Source organism: Ixodes scapularis, unplaced genomic scaffold (genome assembly GCF_016920785.2).
Source record: "Ixodes scapularis isolate PalLabHiFi unplaced genomic scaffold, ASM1692078v2 PGA_scaffold9__187_contigs__length_104089568, whole genome shotgun sequence".
Lineage (NCBI taxonomy): Eukaryota > Metazoa > Arthropoda > Arachnida > Ixodida > Ixodidae > Ixodes > Ixodes scapularis.
In genome coordinates this window covers 89606193-89624181 of record NW_024609884.1, presented here as the reverse complement: position 1 = coordinate 89624181, position 17989 = coordinate 89606193, and the positions used below count along the sequence as shown (strand labels likewise).

At 44.5% G+C, this 17989-nt stretch overlaps 2 protein-coding genes and 1 pseudogene across 2 annotated transcripts; all 3 read left to right on the top strand.

Moving 5' to 3' along the window:
- Positions 1 to 8979: 8979 nt before the first annotated feature.
- On the top strand, positions 8980 to 10125 carry LOC115326941 (the record flags this gene model as incomplete). Its single annotated transcript, XM_029987863.4, has 1 exon — positions 8980 to 10125. A coding segment is annotated over one exon (1146 nt), but the record flags the coding sequence as incomplete, so codon positions are not given.
- A 2584-nt stretch (positions 10126 to 12709) lies between these two features.
- LOC120846488 lies at positions 12710 to 13570 on the top strand. The gene has a single exon (XM_040218244.2). It carries the CDS (start codon positions 12710 to 12712, stop codon positions 13568 to 13570), a length of 861 nt encoding a protein of 286 aa, XP_040074178.2.
- Positions 13571 to 15035: 1465 nt separating this feature from the next.
- LOC115314275 lies at positions 15036 to 17616 on the top strand (annotated as a pseudogene).
- The last annotated feature ends 373 nt before the right edge of the window (positions 17617 to 17989 follow it).

Genomic DNA, 17989 nt, shown 5'->3' with positions numbered 1-17989 from the left:
AATAAATGACTAGGATTCAACTGCAAGCACGGTGTTGATTCATACTAATAAATAGCAACATACTTTTATTGACTAGTGCTGATGATTGGACTAGTTAGTAGCCAATTATTGAAAAGAAATCATGAAGAATATGGGAACGGAGGATATGAACACAACACAGCGCTGTGTTGATCTCCTCCTTCTTGTCCGTGCCATTGACATTCCATTTTTTTAATAACACATTTATTAATAATTTTCTGCTTGGTATCATCTGCATTTGGGTTTACTGGAACGACCCACCTGCTATTGCGTTCACTTTAGGGCAGCTGCCCCTTCCTCATGGTGCCATCGTTCAGGAAGTGCAAGGCGGGTGTCACTCTCACTCTTGTGGTTCAGTTCCCCAGGTTCCCATGTGTTTCAAGCTGCTAGCCAAACTGAGTCAGGCTTTCCAGCCCTGCTGGAAATGTCAATTCCACCCTTTTAGACGTAGACACCCATATTTTGCATGTACGTGAAAGAAGCTCTAACAGAGAGGAAACAAAATTATTGGCCTTTTTTTAATGCATCCTTTTCTTTTGCTGAGAACATACATAAACGTTACACGCTATTATACATACAGTGGTGCGGCTTAATTTAGGAAGAGCACTTTTTTTCATATAACTTTTATATAAAGAAAAAACTCAATATAATAGGTCGGGCATAAATGGTTGCTATGAACTGCCCTATACGTTTACATATTACCTGATATCATCAAAAGAGTAGAGTAGCATAGGGCTGCACTGCACTAATTACGACTTCGTAACCAATTAATAGTTGGCATTTATTTGTTTATTACTATTGGCTATTATTCTTTGACAGGAACAATAACCGGGCGAGTTGGTACGGTGGTAGTCTTAGAACTCCATCAAATATTCAGGTTTGACGTTAGTTAACTTTTTCCGCCTTTTTTTCATGTTTTTGCTTTTTCTAGCTGCTCTGATTTTTGTAAGGGCTTTCGCCACTACTAAAAAACGTGACATCTAAACTCCTTTTATTTTTTGCATCACACAATCGTAAACGTAAAAAGTGTGCCAGTTCGGTAAACGCGAAGAGACCTAATTTCCGAGGGTAAAAGCTCTAAAAACAACGGACAAGTAAAAGAAACGAACAACACAGGGCGTTGTTTGTCTGTTGTTTTCAGCGCTTTTACCCTCGAAAATATGACGAAGAGACCGCGCGTCTCTACGTCACAGGCATTAGCTTATGCAAAAAATCATGCTGCATGCTCGCTCTTGTGACGTTTTTCTCGCTCCCACTTTATGAAACAAATCGGTGGCGAGCGGCTGTTAGGACAAGACGTCAGAACTAGCATGACCTGTGATTAACACTTTGGGACGGCGACTGAATGCTTGAACTGCCGTCAGACGGCACCTGAACGCTCCGCACAAGCGTCGTCGGACGAGCGCCGCACGACGGCGCCCAGAACATGCCCACGGTTCCGCCGCACGGGAATCTTTCTCACACTGCGGAGCGAGCCACAGGTTTTGAAGAGGTTACGCTCTTTTCAAATAACGAAATAACACAGGGCAGATGCATAGTTAGAATCAAGCATAGCTTAGCAAGCACACGGTACACGACAAAGTTTGAAACAGCAGCCCACTTCGCAGAAACAAAAGAAAGTTGCTTACCGGCGTTTGCACGAGTCGTGCATGGGCGGTTCTGAACTTACGGGCGTTGGCAAGACGCAGCGTCTCCCAGCTCTCAATCGTCGATTGCTATTCTTGAACACGGTATTCGTAAGGAAGATATCTAAAATATCCACTAAAACGGCTAAAACGTAAAAAAAAGGAGATTTCCGAAACCTCTTAAATTCAACGACCATTCAACCGAGCCCAACGTTACTAAAACACTCAGTTGGGAAACTCGCCGTCGAAACCTGGGCCGCTGGCGTCCACCGAGACCGAGCTAAATGCGACAACAGCGCCACTCTTTTTCGTTTGTCTGTACTATGGCCACCACGAGCTTTTTGAAAGCCTGTTTTTTGCGTAAAAACAAACGGAAAAGACTCTTTTTGTATGAAATTTATTGGAGTTTAGTACCAAATGATGGGCGCGTGATGTTTTTATCATTTTTAGTTCGCAAGGTTTTGCGGAACAATTAATATTGTTTTTATAAAACCATGTCTCAGCGGGCCTTTCAGGTAGCGCGTCCCGACCTAGGTGCATTTTAACTTCAGTAGTTCAACGCGGCGCGTCCGGCGGGGGGACGGGGTTCACCCCTGTCAAAACCAAAAATAGAAGTCACGTGCAGTTTCTCGAGTGGCCGCTGCGGGAGAAATGGTGGCGTTGTGTTCGTCATTAGCTCGGTGCTCGGAGACAGGTTGGGGCCATATTTTTAGGGCTGTCTCTATGGGAGTTTCCCAACTGAGTGTTTTAGTAACGTTGACCGAGTCCAACGGAAGCTGATTGCAATAGCGATTGCCTTGCGCAGTCTTCAAGAGTTTCTTTTCATTTTTATTTATTGCTATTTTTTAGAACGATGCTAAGCGAATTATTATATTAGTAACAATAAAAATGTCCTTAGAATAATAATGTAAAACATTACAAAAATTGAGTAAATCTTAAATTTTGTTTAAACTTTAGGTTGTTTCTTTTTTGTGTAAACCGAAACCGAAACTAACTTAAGCAACGTTTCCTTCGTCGCAATTGTTTGCGTGTGTGTGCGTGTATGGCGCGTGCGTGTTTGTGCGCGCGCGTGTGGATGCGTCCGCGTGCATGCGTGTGTGCGTCTCTGGTTGTGCGTGCGTGTGCGTCTGCGCGCGGGCGTGGGTTTGCGCGTGTGCATGCGTGTGTACGTGCGTGCGCGCGTATATGAGTGCGACTGCGAGCGCGCAAGAGTCTGTTTGTGCGTTCTATTGCACTGCGCCCGCAAGAAGAACAATTGGATGTCCCTGGACACTGTTAAAACACTAACATATTATTATTATTATTATTATTATTATTATTATTATTATTATTGTTCTTGTTGTTGTTGTTGTTATTGAAACATAGCCCTGAGTCTTTAGACACAGGGCCCTAAACTTTTCTATAGCTGGCTGTAGCTGTATCTATAAATTTCTAAGGCCGACCATGCAAAGCTACAGGGGGTGATAGCCTGCCATTGAATTTCCCATAGACGACCATAGACCATTTTTGCATGGGATGTCTCGGACTGATTTATTATGGGATTTGCCTCTTTATGTGCGTGAGTTTTTTGCATGTCACCATATTCTCAAATGAATATTTTACTCAGGTTGACATGGTCATGTGACAGGTTGTAGCAGCATGTCATGAATATTTGTCACACATTTTCACTATATTTTGATTTCATGTTGCCAGATATAAACTCGAGACTAACTGATTTTTTTACTGTACACTTCCATCAATAAATATTTGTAAAAAATGCTAGTATAGAGCATTTCACCCTACTTTGCAATTTCTGAGCATGGAGTGATTTGTAAGAAATATAAATATGAACTGATATATAAAATTTTGATTGCAAAGATAAAAAATGTACGCAAAAGAGGCACTTTATTATCAGCTATTTGCATGAATTACAACTGATATTATAAAAAACTAGACTGTTAACAACTGTTGCTTTTCAAGCAGAAATCTTACCTGTACATTATGGATAGAGCCATATATAAGCTTTGCAAAACCATTTCACATTATTTATTTAGCACCCTCTTCTACACCCTTCTCACATTCTTCACTAAATGTAGGGTGTAACACGAAACAGCACCCCTTTCGTTAAAATTATGAGGTTGTATTCCTAGTTTTTAGGGTGTTAAAAGGGTGTAGCCGAGGATGTAAGTTGCTACCACACCCCTTTTACACCCTTAAAGGTGTAAAAAAAATTACTGTGTAGTACGGCCGAGCATCACTGGCGCCAATCACCACGATAGCGTCAATAGCGTCACGGCGTTGCCCACCACCCGCCAACAACCACGTTGTTAACAACAAAACCAGCGTTCTGCACATCTAGGTCGAGGTGTTCATTTTCTTTTTATTTTACGTGTGGTTCAATTTTGAACGTTTCCGTCGCGGTTTTAACCGAAGCTGTTAGCTTTCGTTGGCTCAGGAAATCAGTATCCTAGCACCTATATAAAACATTATTGAGACTAGCTTAAGTTTAATCAATGAGAGACGTCTTGTTTAGGCTCTTCCAAAACACAAAGCCTGAAATATCCAATCTTATCCGATTCAAGCACAAGCTGATCGGGAAGCGTGGCTAGCGTGGCAGTTTACTAAGCTGAGTGCATTGATACACCTATAGGTTTTTAAGGTAGGGAAGGGGGCTTATGGTCGGTGTACAAGTATACACTGGCTGGGTAACGGAGGGCGCGTCTTCCAGGAAAGGGGAGCATGCGCGCCCGATGCACCCGACTACAACTTTTTTTTCTTCGAGTGCAGTTGGGAAGTGAATATGTGGAGCACTAACCGAAAAATCGCGGATGTGGTATTCGCGCTAAAAGTGCCGCGCAGCGACACAGCGGTATTGTTAGCGCGAAAATGACGTGGGCGCTGTTTTCGTATTTTATTTTTATAGAACAACGACGGGCACAATATCTTTCCACTTCTGGCAATGTTCCAAATGAACATATCACACGACAGTGCTAGTCTAACGAAAAAAAAACTAAATAAAACGGTGGTCGTTTGCTTGCGCTAACAGTGTTCGCGCGATGCACGCACTAATATCCAGCCAACCACTCGCTCATGATGCTTCTCTCGCTGCCCATCGTTATGCCAAAGTTTCGTCAATGCGATGAAAGTTTAGATTATGGGTGTCCCTGCGGCGAAACTGAAAATCAGCACTTTTGGCCAAACACTTGCTGGCCGTGTTCATGTCCCCGGCGGCCAAGTTGAAAATCAGTACTTCTGGCCAAACACTCGCCGGCCGTGTTTATGTTTCCGGCGGCCAAGCTGAAAATCAGCAGTGCTGGCCAAACACTTGCCGGCCGTGTTTATGTCTCCGGTAGCCAAGCTGAAAATCAGCACTGCTGGCCAAACACTCGCCGGCTATGTTTATGTTTCCGGCGGCCAAGCTGAAAATCAGCACTACTGGCCAAACACTTGCCGGCCGTGTTTATGTCTCCGGCGGCCAAACTGAAAATCAGCACTTCTGGCCAAACACTTGCCAGCCGTGTTTATGTTCCCGGCGGCCGCGCTGAAAATCAGCACTGCTGGCCAAACACTTGCCGGCCGTGTTTATGTCTCCGGCGGCCAGGCTGAAAATCAGCACTTCTGGCCAGGCGCTTGCCGGCAGTGTTTATGTCTCCGGCGGACAAGCTAAAAACAGCTAGTTTGTGGCCGGACTCTTGCCGGCCTTGTTTATGTCTCCGGTGGCCAAGCACTTAAAGTGGCCAAGCTGTCCAGACACTGGCCAACCGTCGGCCGATCGAAATTCACTTTCTTGTGCTGCATGGGCAGTCACTAATTCGAGCAAAAGCAATGCAAATTAAAAAAAAAAAAAAGAAAAAATGGCCAGAAACGCTTTGCATGGCCTCTTCAAGTACAGATGCAGCCTATGCCACAAGCGCGAGCCTTTGGTCCCGAGCACTCGCACTGCAGGAACGCGCGTGCTTGGACGCTGAAAGCCCAGAGTTCGCTTTTTTAGCTCCTGAAATACTTACACTTACCACTCAGTCACACTGGAAGCGGATCCGCGTTCACAACCGCTTTGCGAACGCGGTTGTATAAAGATCCCGTACAATTGCACGCGCACTTGATGTCATCGAGTGCGCGTGCAATTGCACTGGATCTTTATACAACCGCGTTCGCAACCGCTTTGGGAACGTGGATCCGCTTCCAGTGTGAAGGAGCGGTTAAAGTGGAACGGAGTATTGTGTTGAGAACATCACATTTCTACAGAAAACTGCACTGTTTAACATGGTTCGCATTTTGGTCAGAAAATCAAATTTTGAGGTGCAAAATGCACGCTGCAAGAGGTTCGCGCTCAGCGCAACCCTTTCCCCCCTTTTTTTTTTCTTCATTTGACGGTGCTCCTCTACAGAACACTTTTTAGTTTGAGAGACTCCCTCCTTTGTTTGGGGGTGCCGATTCGACAATTATATTTCTGTCATTTGTTTGCAGTAATTCTCCGTTTCTTTTATTTTGCACCCAAAAACTGTGAACTTTAAACAAAACTGCGAGATTTGGAGCGACTGCCGACGTTCGGCTGTCACTCAAAAACCACTAAAATCTTTTCTCTTTTTTTTTCTTTTTTTCAGGTATCTCTGCCGTACACACTTGTAGTTCTATTTATCGTCAGATTAATAAGTCATATTTAGTTCTTTCAATCCTTTTATTCTCGGGGACAACTTTCGGAGACTGTTCACCAACAACGAAAACATGTCTTAGTGCCTCAATGATATGTACATGTAAAATGATTCATGCAACAATTTTTGCACTTTCATTAAATGCCGCTAAGAGGTAATCTCCGACGTTGATCGCTTGCAGAAACACCCATTAGTTTCCTTCTCTGCTCAATGGCAGACGCAGAAAAAATAAAGGAAAGAACAGCTTTCCCTTTCTCAACTCGCAGTTCGAACAAGCGGCGATGTGATCTGAAGCTAATTGTATACCGCCAGTGTTTATCATAGTCATGCGCTGGGGTTGGCAAAGAATAAAGCATGGGTTGAGCTTTAGGCATTATTAGAGTTCAGCTATTCTTAACTTTGATTGAACACGAGTCCACACGAATGTTTGGCGATGATGATTGTCAAAAACACGAGCACTCGGTTCGGGCTTATGACAACCGAGTACGTCACGGTGTCGCGTTACTCGCAGTGAGAAGTCGTGATTGCATGTGACGTCAGGGTGTCAACAACGCTATTACATCTGTATTTCTTTGCAACTCAAGAAGGTAGGGCGAGGGAAAAGTTTGCCGGGGAGGAAAAAGCATACGGAACGTTGGAGAAGAGAGGGGGAAATTGACGTTCTGAATGTAAGTCGACTTGACGCGGTGAGTCATGCGGCCACGCGACGGGACCGCGTGACGTGACATTATTTGACAGCATGTCTTGAAACCATGACGTCACGTGACCACGTGGCACACGATTAACCGTACTGCCAATACAAAAGCGCCACGAAAACCCTCAATTTCTTATACATTGCAGTTCGGTATATGTCAATTTGATCACTACATAGAAATGCCAGCTGCCAATTTTTACTTCTCAAACACTCACTTTGTAATAAAAAAAAATATTACCGTGAACCGTTTTGAACTGGTTACCGTTATACTTTTTTCCGGTTCAGTTTCGGTTCAGTTCCAAGATGGCGGCGAAGATTTCGGTTCGGTTCAGTTCCGGTTCGGCTAAAAATAACGGTTCTGTTCCGGTTTTCGGTTCGGTTCCGGTTCGACACTCTGTTTTAATTCGAATCCAGTGATAAATGCATGACTGACCAGGCAAAGATTCTGGGTCTGTGGATAGCTTTTGCACATACTTTAAGCAATGTACAGTCTGTCACAAAAAGAATTACAGGATTTTTTTTGTTTTGTTTTTTACCGCAAGATTAAACTAGGCATCGCCAAACGCTCATTCTCCGCCCAAAGGTAGGGCTAGAGGTCACAACCAGATATCAATGTTTAAGCCCGATCAGATGATCTTATTCAAAAGTTATAAGTGATTTTCTGAAAAGTTCAATGGGAAAATAATGGCCGACGCAGTTTTCGAATACATGGGGCTCTATGGACACCAGAAACCGAAAACGGGCAAAAACGGGCTCCATTTTCCCATTGAAATTTTCAGAAAATCACTTTTAACTTTTGAATAAGGTGTCCGTTCGGGATGAAACTTTTGAATCTGTTTGTGATGCTGGCGCTACTCTTGGGCGGAGAATGAGCGTTAGGCGATGCGTAATTTATTTTTGTTGTAAAAAAAAAAAAAACAAAAAAAAAACCTCTGTAAATTTTTTTGTGCCAGCCTGTACCAGTCTTAATTTGGTGATTTATGCGCGCAAGTAGTGGTGTGCATAAATAAAAAAGATGCAAACGGGTAGAGTACGACGTTGCATAAAATGCAGTGTAAGCACGCACATGGTACGCTGACTCAGACTGAAACAGCGCTACATTTTACGCTAGCGTTGAGCGTATCGAAAGTTAAGCGTGCATCAAAAGCTAACGTTTTCACGCATATACTGCTCAGGCAGTAATGTTTGAATGCTCATAGTACTTTATTATCCTAAGATTTGGTGCAAGTTGTCTCCTGTTTGCTTACAACAGAAAGAAGGAAACATTCTAACTCTGTGTTGATAGAAAAACTCCACCCGCTGACAGCTACCAATCGTCTCTGCGCCGATTATGAGTATTCACTGCATGCTAACGGTCGTGTGCTTAGATCGAGTTTTTCCCACGTGATTTTATACAATCGCAATTGTTTCTGACAAACAACGTTTACTCAGGCCAGCGGTCACATGTGAAGCTTATAAAATATTTTGTATTAATTACCCGTGTCAAGTTTTTTTTTTTTTTTTTTTTACAATCCGCGAAATAGAATGCTTCTGGGTGACCTTGGTATCTAATGCAAGTAGCACACAAAAAGCGTGCACGAAATGAATCGCAATGGGAAACGAAAACAATAATGATAAACAAGCGCCCGTGTAATCACGAGAGAACTGAGGGCCTTCCACATATTCAGAAGGTAGCTTTGTTTCACTAAATACATTACCAGTAGAGTATTTGATTTTATTGTGTGAGCGAAGCGGAACATAAAAGTGCGAGCATACTGCCCTGAACTACACTTCCAGTGAACAAGCGCACCATCCAATGCATCGAGCTTGCTTTTATAGCCTTTTTAGTGCGCTGAAACCTTTGAAAACACAATTATAATCAATTCTATTATTTCAAGGGGGATCGGTGGCCGAGTGGGGGAGAAAGAAGAAGACGCCGTTTCGAACGGCCACGTTTTCCATGTTCTCCGGGGAAAATTTATCGGCCGCTGGCCGAGGAAACGTTATGACTTCTGATAACGTTACAGAAGACTACCGGATAATCCTGCCACGTCTGACATCAGGTAACCTGAGCCTGAATTCCGTTTTCTTGCATGGGGACCTCTCGGCGCGCCCGTATCGAGCTCCTGATTTTCGAGACGCCCTACGTGGCATCGTCGAATTGAAGGACGTTGTGAGCCTCGGACAGTTCCAGATGTCTCACGTCTGGATGCTGACGTGTGTCAACGCTGTTACCAAGGCAAAGCTCGTCGCTCAACGAGAGCTCCGCGTGAAAGGCCGAAAGTGCCTCATCATTGACCCGGACAAGCAAGAAGTAAACCTAAAGCTTCTTTGGCTTCCACAGCATCTAGGGGATCGACGAGTTATTGAAGCTCTCGCCCCGTTTGGCAAAGTGCGATCGATCAAGAGAGAAAAATGGAGGTGCAGCGAGCTTGAGCACATGGAGACTCTAAATCGAGAGGTAGTACTGGTATTAGGGGATGGTGTCAATGCCAGTCAGATACCACATCTCCTTCAAATCTACGGATGCCAGAGCCTCGTCCTTATTCCTGGCCGACCTCCGCTGTGCTTGCGCTGCAACAAAGTGGGACATATTCGACGCTACTGTAGAACACCGAGGTGCTCCAACTGCCGGCGGTATGGTCACCTAACTGAGGAGTGTGTCAACGGCGCCACTTATGCGGACATGTTACGACAACGTCAAACACACGAAGATGACACAGCGGCGGAGCTCCTAATGGACGTCAGTGAGGTAGCTGACGTCACCGGGGAATTGCCACCCGTTGAATTGGCCCATCCTTCAGGAGACGCACGGCAGGGGGACAGTACAGACACCCAGCCATCACAAAACATCGACAAGAATGAAGAATTTCCAGTGTTGGAACCTGCAGCATGCCCAAACACCAGCACCACACAGAATGCGCACATGGAACCTGATGCGACTCCCGTACCGACTGTCTCCAAAGCTCCGACTACACCTCAGCACGCAGTTAGCGAGGACGGCCCTTCCTCGAGCAGCAGCCAACCACTCAAGCGACCGGCACCGGTTGACACAGAGGCACCTTCGTGTTCAAGCGGGTCCTCAACACTACTCAACCGTGTTGGCGACGGAGACGTCGCCAAAAAGAAGGCATCGGGGTCCCGTGCCAAGCCGAACGCGAAGCCAGGAGCTACCTAAAGTGTGGCGAGTGTCGTTCAACGCTGAAATGCGGTCTCTATGAGGACGGATAGAAGCTAAGAATATTCCCCTAAATTTCACAACACTAAACGTCCGAGGTCTAAGATCTCGTGCGAGGCAGGTGCAACTTTGTCGGCTCTTGCAACGTGAGCGGCTGGACATTGTTGCGATTCAGGAGACAAAGATAGAGTCGGAGGAGGCCACAACAAGTGCGCTCCAGCCTTTTCTACACAGGTATGAAGTTTGTGTGAGTCACGCTGTGGGGCTATCGGCTGGTTGTTTCCTGTTTCTCCGCAAAGACTTGAACTACACCTCGCTCTCGTACACGGTTGACACTGAAGGTCGTTTTATCTGTTGTGACATTTACTTAGAGGGAATTCACTGGCGACTGATTTGCGTTTATGCCTATAATGACTCTTCAAGTCGACTTTCACTTTTCCAAAATTTAGATGCTTTTTTTAACACCGACAAATGTATTGTCCTGTTTGGCGACTTTAACTTTGTATGCGAAGCCCACGACCGCTCGACGATCAGTCTGAGACGCGACAACAGCAGTATCGCTCTCGAGAATCTTGTGCGCCAACACTGCCTAAGTGACGTCGGTGCTTCTCGAACGTCCATCAATCGCTTCACGCACCTGCAAAGTTCTGGCCACGCACGCCTTGATAGAATATACGTGTCTAGTTGTCTTTTGGATCACACGTTTGAATATTTGGTAACGCCGGTATCCTTCTCTGACCATTGTGTTGTAACTGTGAGGCTAGGCGAGAAACGCAAACAAATGTCTAGACCAAAATGGGCGCTGTGGAAGTTAAACAGCAATATCCTTAAAAACAGTGACTTTAATGAGAGACTAATTACCTGTTTTATGGCTATTCGTAGTAATACCGATCTTTCCATTTTTGCACAGTGGGATAGTTTTAAGCAAGAAGCTAAAAACATCGCAATTGAGTGTGCGTGTATTCAGGCATATCATGAGAAAGCTGACAGGCGTGCACTTACACATAGCCTTCACGAACTGTATGAGCTGGAATGCGAAAAACCAGGTAGTTTTCATGAGGAAATTTGCTTTCTCAAATCTGAGCTCCAACGCCACGAGCTTCAGCGTTACCGAGGAGCGGCTGTGCGATCAAGATGTCAACGCCTTGTATCGGCCGAGCAACCTACTAAAAAGACTTTAGATGACGAGCGCAGGCACGCCTTAGCTAAAGAAATTCCGGAGTTGCTATGTAACGGCGCTTACTCAAGAAATACCGAAAACATTATGACCACATTCACACAACACTATCAAAACTTATTTGGTCAGGTCTCCCCCTCATCAAATGAAGAGTATGCGCCTCTCGTTTCACTGCTGCCCAGCTTGAGTGACGAGGACTCCGAACTATTTACTAGACCGTTTTTTCTCAAAGAGATATGCCAGGCCGTGGGGTCTCTTCCTAACTCGAAGGCACCTGGACCAGATGGCCTCTCGGCAGAATTTTATAAGCAACACATAGACATGATAAGCCCATTCCTCCTTGAACTTTTCACAGCTTCACTTCAGTATGGCAGGTTACCTCCATCGTTTTATCAAAGTCACACCGTGTTAATACCAAAAAGCTCCGACTCTGACAAGTTAAGGACTGTTGAAGGGTATCGCCCAATAGCGCTCTGCAATGTCGATTACAAAATATTTGCCAAAATTCTTACTAAACGTTTACAATGTGCCATTTCAAGAGTGGTTGGAGCTCATCAAACATGCGGGATTAAAGGCCGCACAATCCAGACAAACATTCACGTAGCGCGATCAGTTCTTCATTGCTGCGACAGTTTACAAGATCAAGTAGCCATGCTTCAAATTGACCTAGCGAAAGCTTTCGATCGCGTAAGCCATTTCTTTTTGTTTGCTCTTTTAGAACACATAAACGTAGGAGAGGTCCTCCTTAACGGTATAAAAATATGTTATTCCGAAGCAACAACTCGATTAATAGTTAACGGAGCTCTTTCCAAACCAATTCCCCTTCATTCATCTGTAAAGCAAGGATGTCCCTTGTCTCCCCTTCTGTTTGCATTATATTTGGAGCCTCTGTGTTTAAGTATACTGAAAAGTACAGACGTAAAAGGTTATAAATTGTTATCTCATGAAGTGAAAGTTCTGGCTTATGCCGATGATGTAGCTTTTTTCTGTGTTGATAAGCAAAGTATCGACGCTGCATTACAATTAACCCAGCAATTTTGTAAGGTAGCTGGAGCGCTGGTTAACACCTCCAAGTGCTGTGGACTTTGGTATGGGACTTGGGGGACAACGCCCTCGGATTATGCAGGAATGGCGTGGTCTGGCGTGCCAACTACTTACCTTGGCGCGCCACTAGAATGTGTTCGAAATAGCTCACGCTACTGGACAGAAAGTGTCAAAAATCTTAAGCGCAGAGCGGACATGCTGAAGCCTAATCATCTTTCGGTGTTTGGCCGCGCTACTGCATGTAACATCTTCCTAGTCGCAAAACTGTGGTACGTGCTTCAGGTTATTCACTGTGCCCGAGGACACCTTCAGCGTTTCCATAGGATATTTGCGACTTTCATATGGGACTCTTCATGGGAGCCAATGCGGCGCGACAATCTGTTTCGGTCTATCGAAGCGGGAGGACTCGGCTTAACCCACTTATTTGTACGGAAAATTGTTTCACGTTTCATGTTCCTCAGAACGTCTTCCCACCCGTTCATTAGAACCTTTCTCCAAACTCACTTGATGGATCTCCTCCCTGACCTCGTTATTTCAACCGATCATGTGGCAATGCCTCGACCTTTTGGCTTTCTCAAAGAAGTCGTCGAAGCTTTTGAGTTTTTGAAAGTGCGTTTTTCTTTGGATTATTTATTCACCGTTTCCAGAAAAGAGCTCTACCATAACCTAATAGATTCGCTATTTCCAGACCCTTTATATCGCAGCCACTATCCAAACAGTACAGATCAAGATGTTTTAAAACGAGTTCGCAGGATGCGCGTTCCCCCGACTGCAAAAACATTTTTCTTTAAGCTTCATACTAACACACTACCCGTAAAACCATGGCTACGTGACAAAGGAATTTTTGTACCGTGGTCGGTCAACTGTCGTTTATGCAACACGCCAGAGACTATTGAGCATTGCTTTATTTTTTGCACAGATGCATACCTTTTCTGGGATGTGCTTCAAAGGACTATCAAAAAGGACTTGTATATCAACGCATACTCTATTCGTTTTCTTCCTGTGGAAGATCCAGACACATTTCCCTCAGATTTTTTTATTTTGCTTGGTATGCATAGTCTCTGGAAGACTCGCATGATAGACAGAAACGCTGAACCACCAAGGACTACCAAATCAAATTTTATCGAAACATGCAATCACGTAATAAGTGTCCTTGATGAACTCGGGGAAAGGCCAAGATGGTACTGGCGACTTGAAAAGTGCCTTTCGTTTCCTGATTTCTGATACAGCCGAGTCAGTCCTGCGCACCCGAAGAGCTACGCAAATTTGTCTGAATTGTAAAAGTGTTGGTGAAAATGTATCTGAATAAGCTTGTATAATCTCAGTGCATTCTCGTTTCAAAACTGCAACTATGTCCCATGTGCTCACCGTCTGTGCTTCCATGCAATAAAGAAAAAAAAAAAAAAAAAAATCGGTGGCCGAGTGGTCTAGCGCACACCAGCTCGGAGCACGTGGAGCGAAAGCTCGCGCTGCAGAACCCAGGGATCCTGGGTTCGAGCCCCATCCCTGCCCGTTTCGATCTGGATGAGCATCGTACCGGCGTGCGGTCGTGTATCCCTACTGCGTGGTGCACGTTAAAGACCCCAGGCTAGCGGCTGTACCGCACTGGCTAAATTTCTCATCTACAGCTGGGAGACTCGTCGCCCCTGTGAGGCAGACCAAGTTCCAGGCTGTATAAACACACACATAACCCAATTATTATTATTATTTCAATTATTTTTATTAAGTGCGCCTATGTGTATGTTTTTGCTGTTGTTGTTGTCGTTGTTATTTTTTTTTTGTCTCTTGCGTTCACGTGCCATTTTCTTAGTTATATAATATTTTCCAGTAGTCCGACAATTATAGTCTGTTTCATAAGTAAGAACCGCATAATCAAAGATGTAGAAAAAAAAAAACGCGAACACGCGTACACACATTAAAGTGCAATGTAACAGGGCATTCAGAATTAGTGGTTAGTTTTTTAGAGAGCAGGAGTTTCGTAGGGCGACATTGTTACCTGTTGAAGATTATAAAAAGTGCTGTACAACTGTTAGCTCGGTGTCTTTAACGTGCATTACGCAGTATATGTGGTACACGATCGCACGACGGTAGGATGCAGATGAGCGACTGAACCCAGGGTCCCTGCCAAAGCCCCTTGGTAAAAGCGTTTTTTACAAGTACCGCCAACCATTGTTGTGGAAACGCGCAAGACACGTGCCACCGAGTGGGTGCTCCACAGCCATTCTCTTTCAAGGGCCAGTCATTTTAGTGCTGCGCCGCCGTTTGCCTCCAAGGGCCGCTCGAGAGACGGGCCTCGTGCACTGACACCAGCCGGATGCAGCTCTGAGGTTCCGCGGGTGGCCAAAGTGTGGCGCCACAAAAGCTTTCGTACGTCTATTCATAAGTCTTCGTAGATCCATTCATTCGTTCCAACCCAGACGTGGTTCTCAGTCTCACCGCTGCAGTTTTGAGCGTCGTGTCGGGTAAGTTATCTTTACCACCATATAATATCAGCCTGCGCGCTTTCAGCCAATCATGGGCGTTCAGGGAGAGATCCGTTATCGACCGTTATTTTTGTTTGATCTTCCGGAGCGCGTGCGGGCGAGCGGTGTGCGTGCGACGTGCGCGAAACCGAAACGCTCGAGCGCAACCGAGACCTTTGGCGGTGCGCGTCTGCGCGTTCGATGTTTCTTTCAACAAGTTCGGCGGGATGGCTGCTGTGTATGGACACTACTGTGCAGCAAAGTGGTGCCGGAACACGACGAAAACCGCCGACTGCAGTTTTTTCTGTTTTGCGACGGACGACAGGTGAGACTAGAAACTTCGTACACGCGATACTGAAAGAGGTGAAAGCGTTAACTCATGCGCGCTACTTTTCTTCTTTTCTATTTTCTTTTTCAAATAGAGCCAGTAAATGGATATACTACTCAAATCGCCCAGAATTCAAGTTGTTGCCTCTGAGCAAACTCCGCGAGCGTCGTCTCTGCGGCGAACATTTCGCCGCTTCTGCCTTCAGAAGTTCAAGGAGGACACGACTCCGAGATAATGCCTGCCCATCTGTCCTAGTGACAAATCCATTATTGAAGGCCCTCGTCTCTCCAGGTGAGCCGGTTTCAAAATGTTTAATTAGTGTTTGTATAGGTATGAGAGCAATTTTCTTCCATTTAAAATTACGTGCGATATCACGTACCTTTTTGAGATATGAGCCCCTAGTTGGCCAAAATAGCCGTAATAGAGGCATGATATGATGCATTGCTGCACAAAGCTGAGACTATCAAAGCGTAACCGAGGAGGTATCTGCAATACGCTTAAAGGCTTGCGACGCCCACATGAGAGTAGGCAGCATTAACGGGCCGATATTGCGCCAAATGATAATTATAAGGACCGCTAAAATTTACAAGCTGTAATCCTACTTTCTATCTATATTAGAGTTCCTCGCTCCTGGCATTCGCCTAACTGGTGCGTCCACCGCCTCCACTTTAGGTAAGTAAAATGCATTGTTAATAGTAGCTGCATCTCGTTGAAAATATTATCGAATCTTTTGTTTGCATACTCTTAATGTAGGAAGGTGTGGAATATTCAGTCTAACTTTTTAATTAATCGGCCATCGTTGCTGAAGTGTAATTATTGGGCAGTTCATATATTAATATATTTATTAAACATTGCTTACATTATTTATTACAGATTCACCTGCAGCCCCAGTTGAGCCAGGACCATCACACAGCAAAGACCAAGGGCTGGAAGACCCCACCACATGTAAGGATGGTTTAAAGTGACTTTTAATTTGCTTTTTATGCGAATAGAAATCACAAACTATTCTGCTTATCCTAATATCTACTGCAGGTGTTCCTGATCAGGCTCTGACTGACTCTTATGCACAGGAAGAGCTCCGGCCCCTGCCTGGTAAAAAAGAAATTTATTACCCTTAATTGGCGATGGTTGCTCAATTTTGTTTCATGAGGTGGTTGTGAGTTGTGAACTATTGATCAAACATTCCACTCGATATAATTCACATATGCTCCTGCAACTCACAAGAGACAGGGCCATCTTCATTGCTGCGCCAGCTGTGAGGAAGATGCATAGCAGAAAGACACTATCATAAACACGCTTCTAATATTTATAATTTCCTCCATATGCTTATGGAAGTCACAAATGTTGTTTCTCATTCCAATATTTATTCCAGATGTTCCTGCACAATCATCAACGCAATCTTTCCATGCAGGTGAAGAAAAGCGTCCCTGCTCTGGTGAGAAGCAACTTAGTTTGATGAATTGGCAATCAATGCTCGATTATATTGTAATATGTAATCTTGTATCATACAATATGTGTCAGACATTGCTCAATATTTTCACAGGTGCAGCTGCAGTCCCAGGTGATATGGGGACATTCCACTCAGAAACCCAGGAAATGGAACCAGCCAAATGTAAGCAATTAATTACAGATTTTTCTCATACTTTTTTTTCTGCGCTTCAGGCACCAAATAATCTTCCTCAATCCTATATTAATTTCAGATGTTTGTGTGCAAACTACAGAAAACTCTACTGCACAAGAAAAGCCACAACTGCAAGCTGGTGAGAAGCAAATTGCAATAAGAATAACTGGGAATTAGTGCTGACTTGCATTTATTTAAGGGCATTATGACTACAAATTAATAATTTTGGACTGCATGATTATAGCTTACCTACTGTACATGCCAAGGCCAAATTTCAAGTAACGATTGGAGCTTTGGCCAGGATTTGGTCTTTCTCCTGCTCCAGCACGCAGCAGCAAAAGAAACACTTTTGCAGTCTGGCAGATAAGGGGGACTAATGACATTTATATTTTTAAACATGGTGGAATTGTCGAATGGGTGGACTGGAGCACCTCGTGGTCATATATTATTTTTAATGCAAAATAAATCCCAGTGCCGTACTGTCTGTAAGACTGTACACCACTAATGCAGTAGGAGCTCTGCTTTAAGCGCAGACTTGCCACCCTTGATGACACAAAGATTCATGTGAAGCCAAAGTGTGACTGGTGACAACAAGTGTGTGCTGGAGGCGGAGATTCTACCGCATTGTTATCCTGTCACCGACTGTTATCACCAGTTTTTATTTTTCTCTGTTATTACTCTTTTATTGATAGGAAAATGGACAACACTGATAAAAAAATTGCACTCAATATCTTTCGCATGTGACCTGCGACCCAAGAGGAGGCAGGGCCATTTTCACAGCAGCACCTGCTGCAAAGGATATGCACAGCAGGATGGACCCGCCACAAACAAACCTCTGATATTTATACCTACTTTGTGAACGTAAATAATTCCCAATGCTATCTTACTTATTTCAATATTCGTTTCAGATGTTCCTGCAGAGCCCACACCAGATCTCAATCACGCACAACAAGAACAGCAAACTCAACCTGGTACGATTTAAGGCCTCAACTTTCAACATTGAGATAATCTTTTTATCAGTTGCATTTTAGGACATCTTGATGTGTTTTTTTTTTTTTTTTCAAATTTGACTCTCTCTAACAGCTCTCCACCAACAAGCTGACACGGAAGGCGTGGCCTCAAGTACGGCTCCAGCTGGCCACAGTACACCCCAAGTAAGGCAAGGTGGCAGGCCAAAGAAGCGGTACACGCCCCGCACACAGGGCACATTAATTCACCTAAGGAAAACAAGA

What these genes read in the sequence shown, in the direction of transcription:
- LOC120846488 (XM_040218244.2), top strand. Translation starts at nt 12,710, where the DNA reads ATGCGGCGCGACAATCTGTTTCGGTCTATCGAAGCGGGAGGACTCGGC.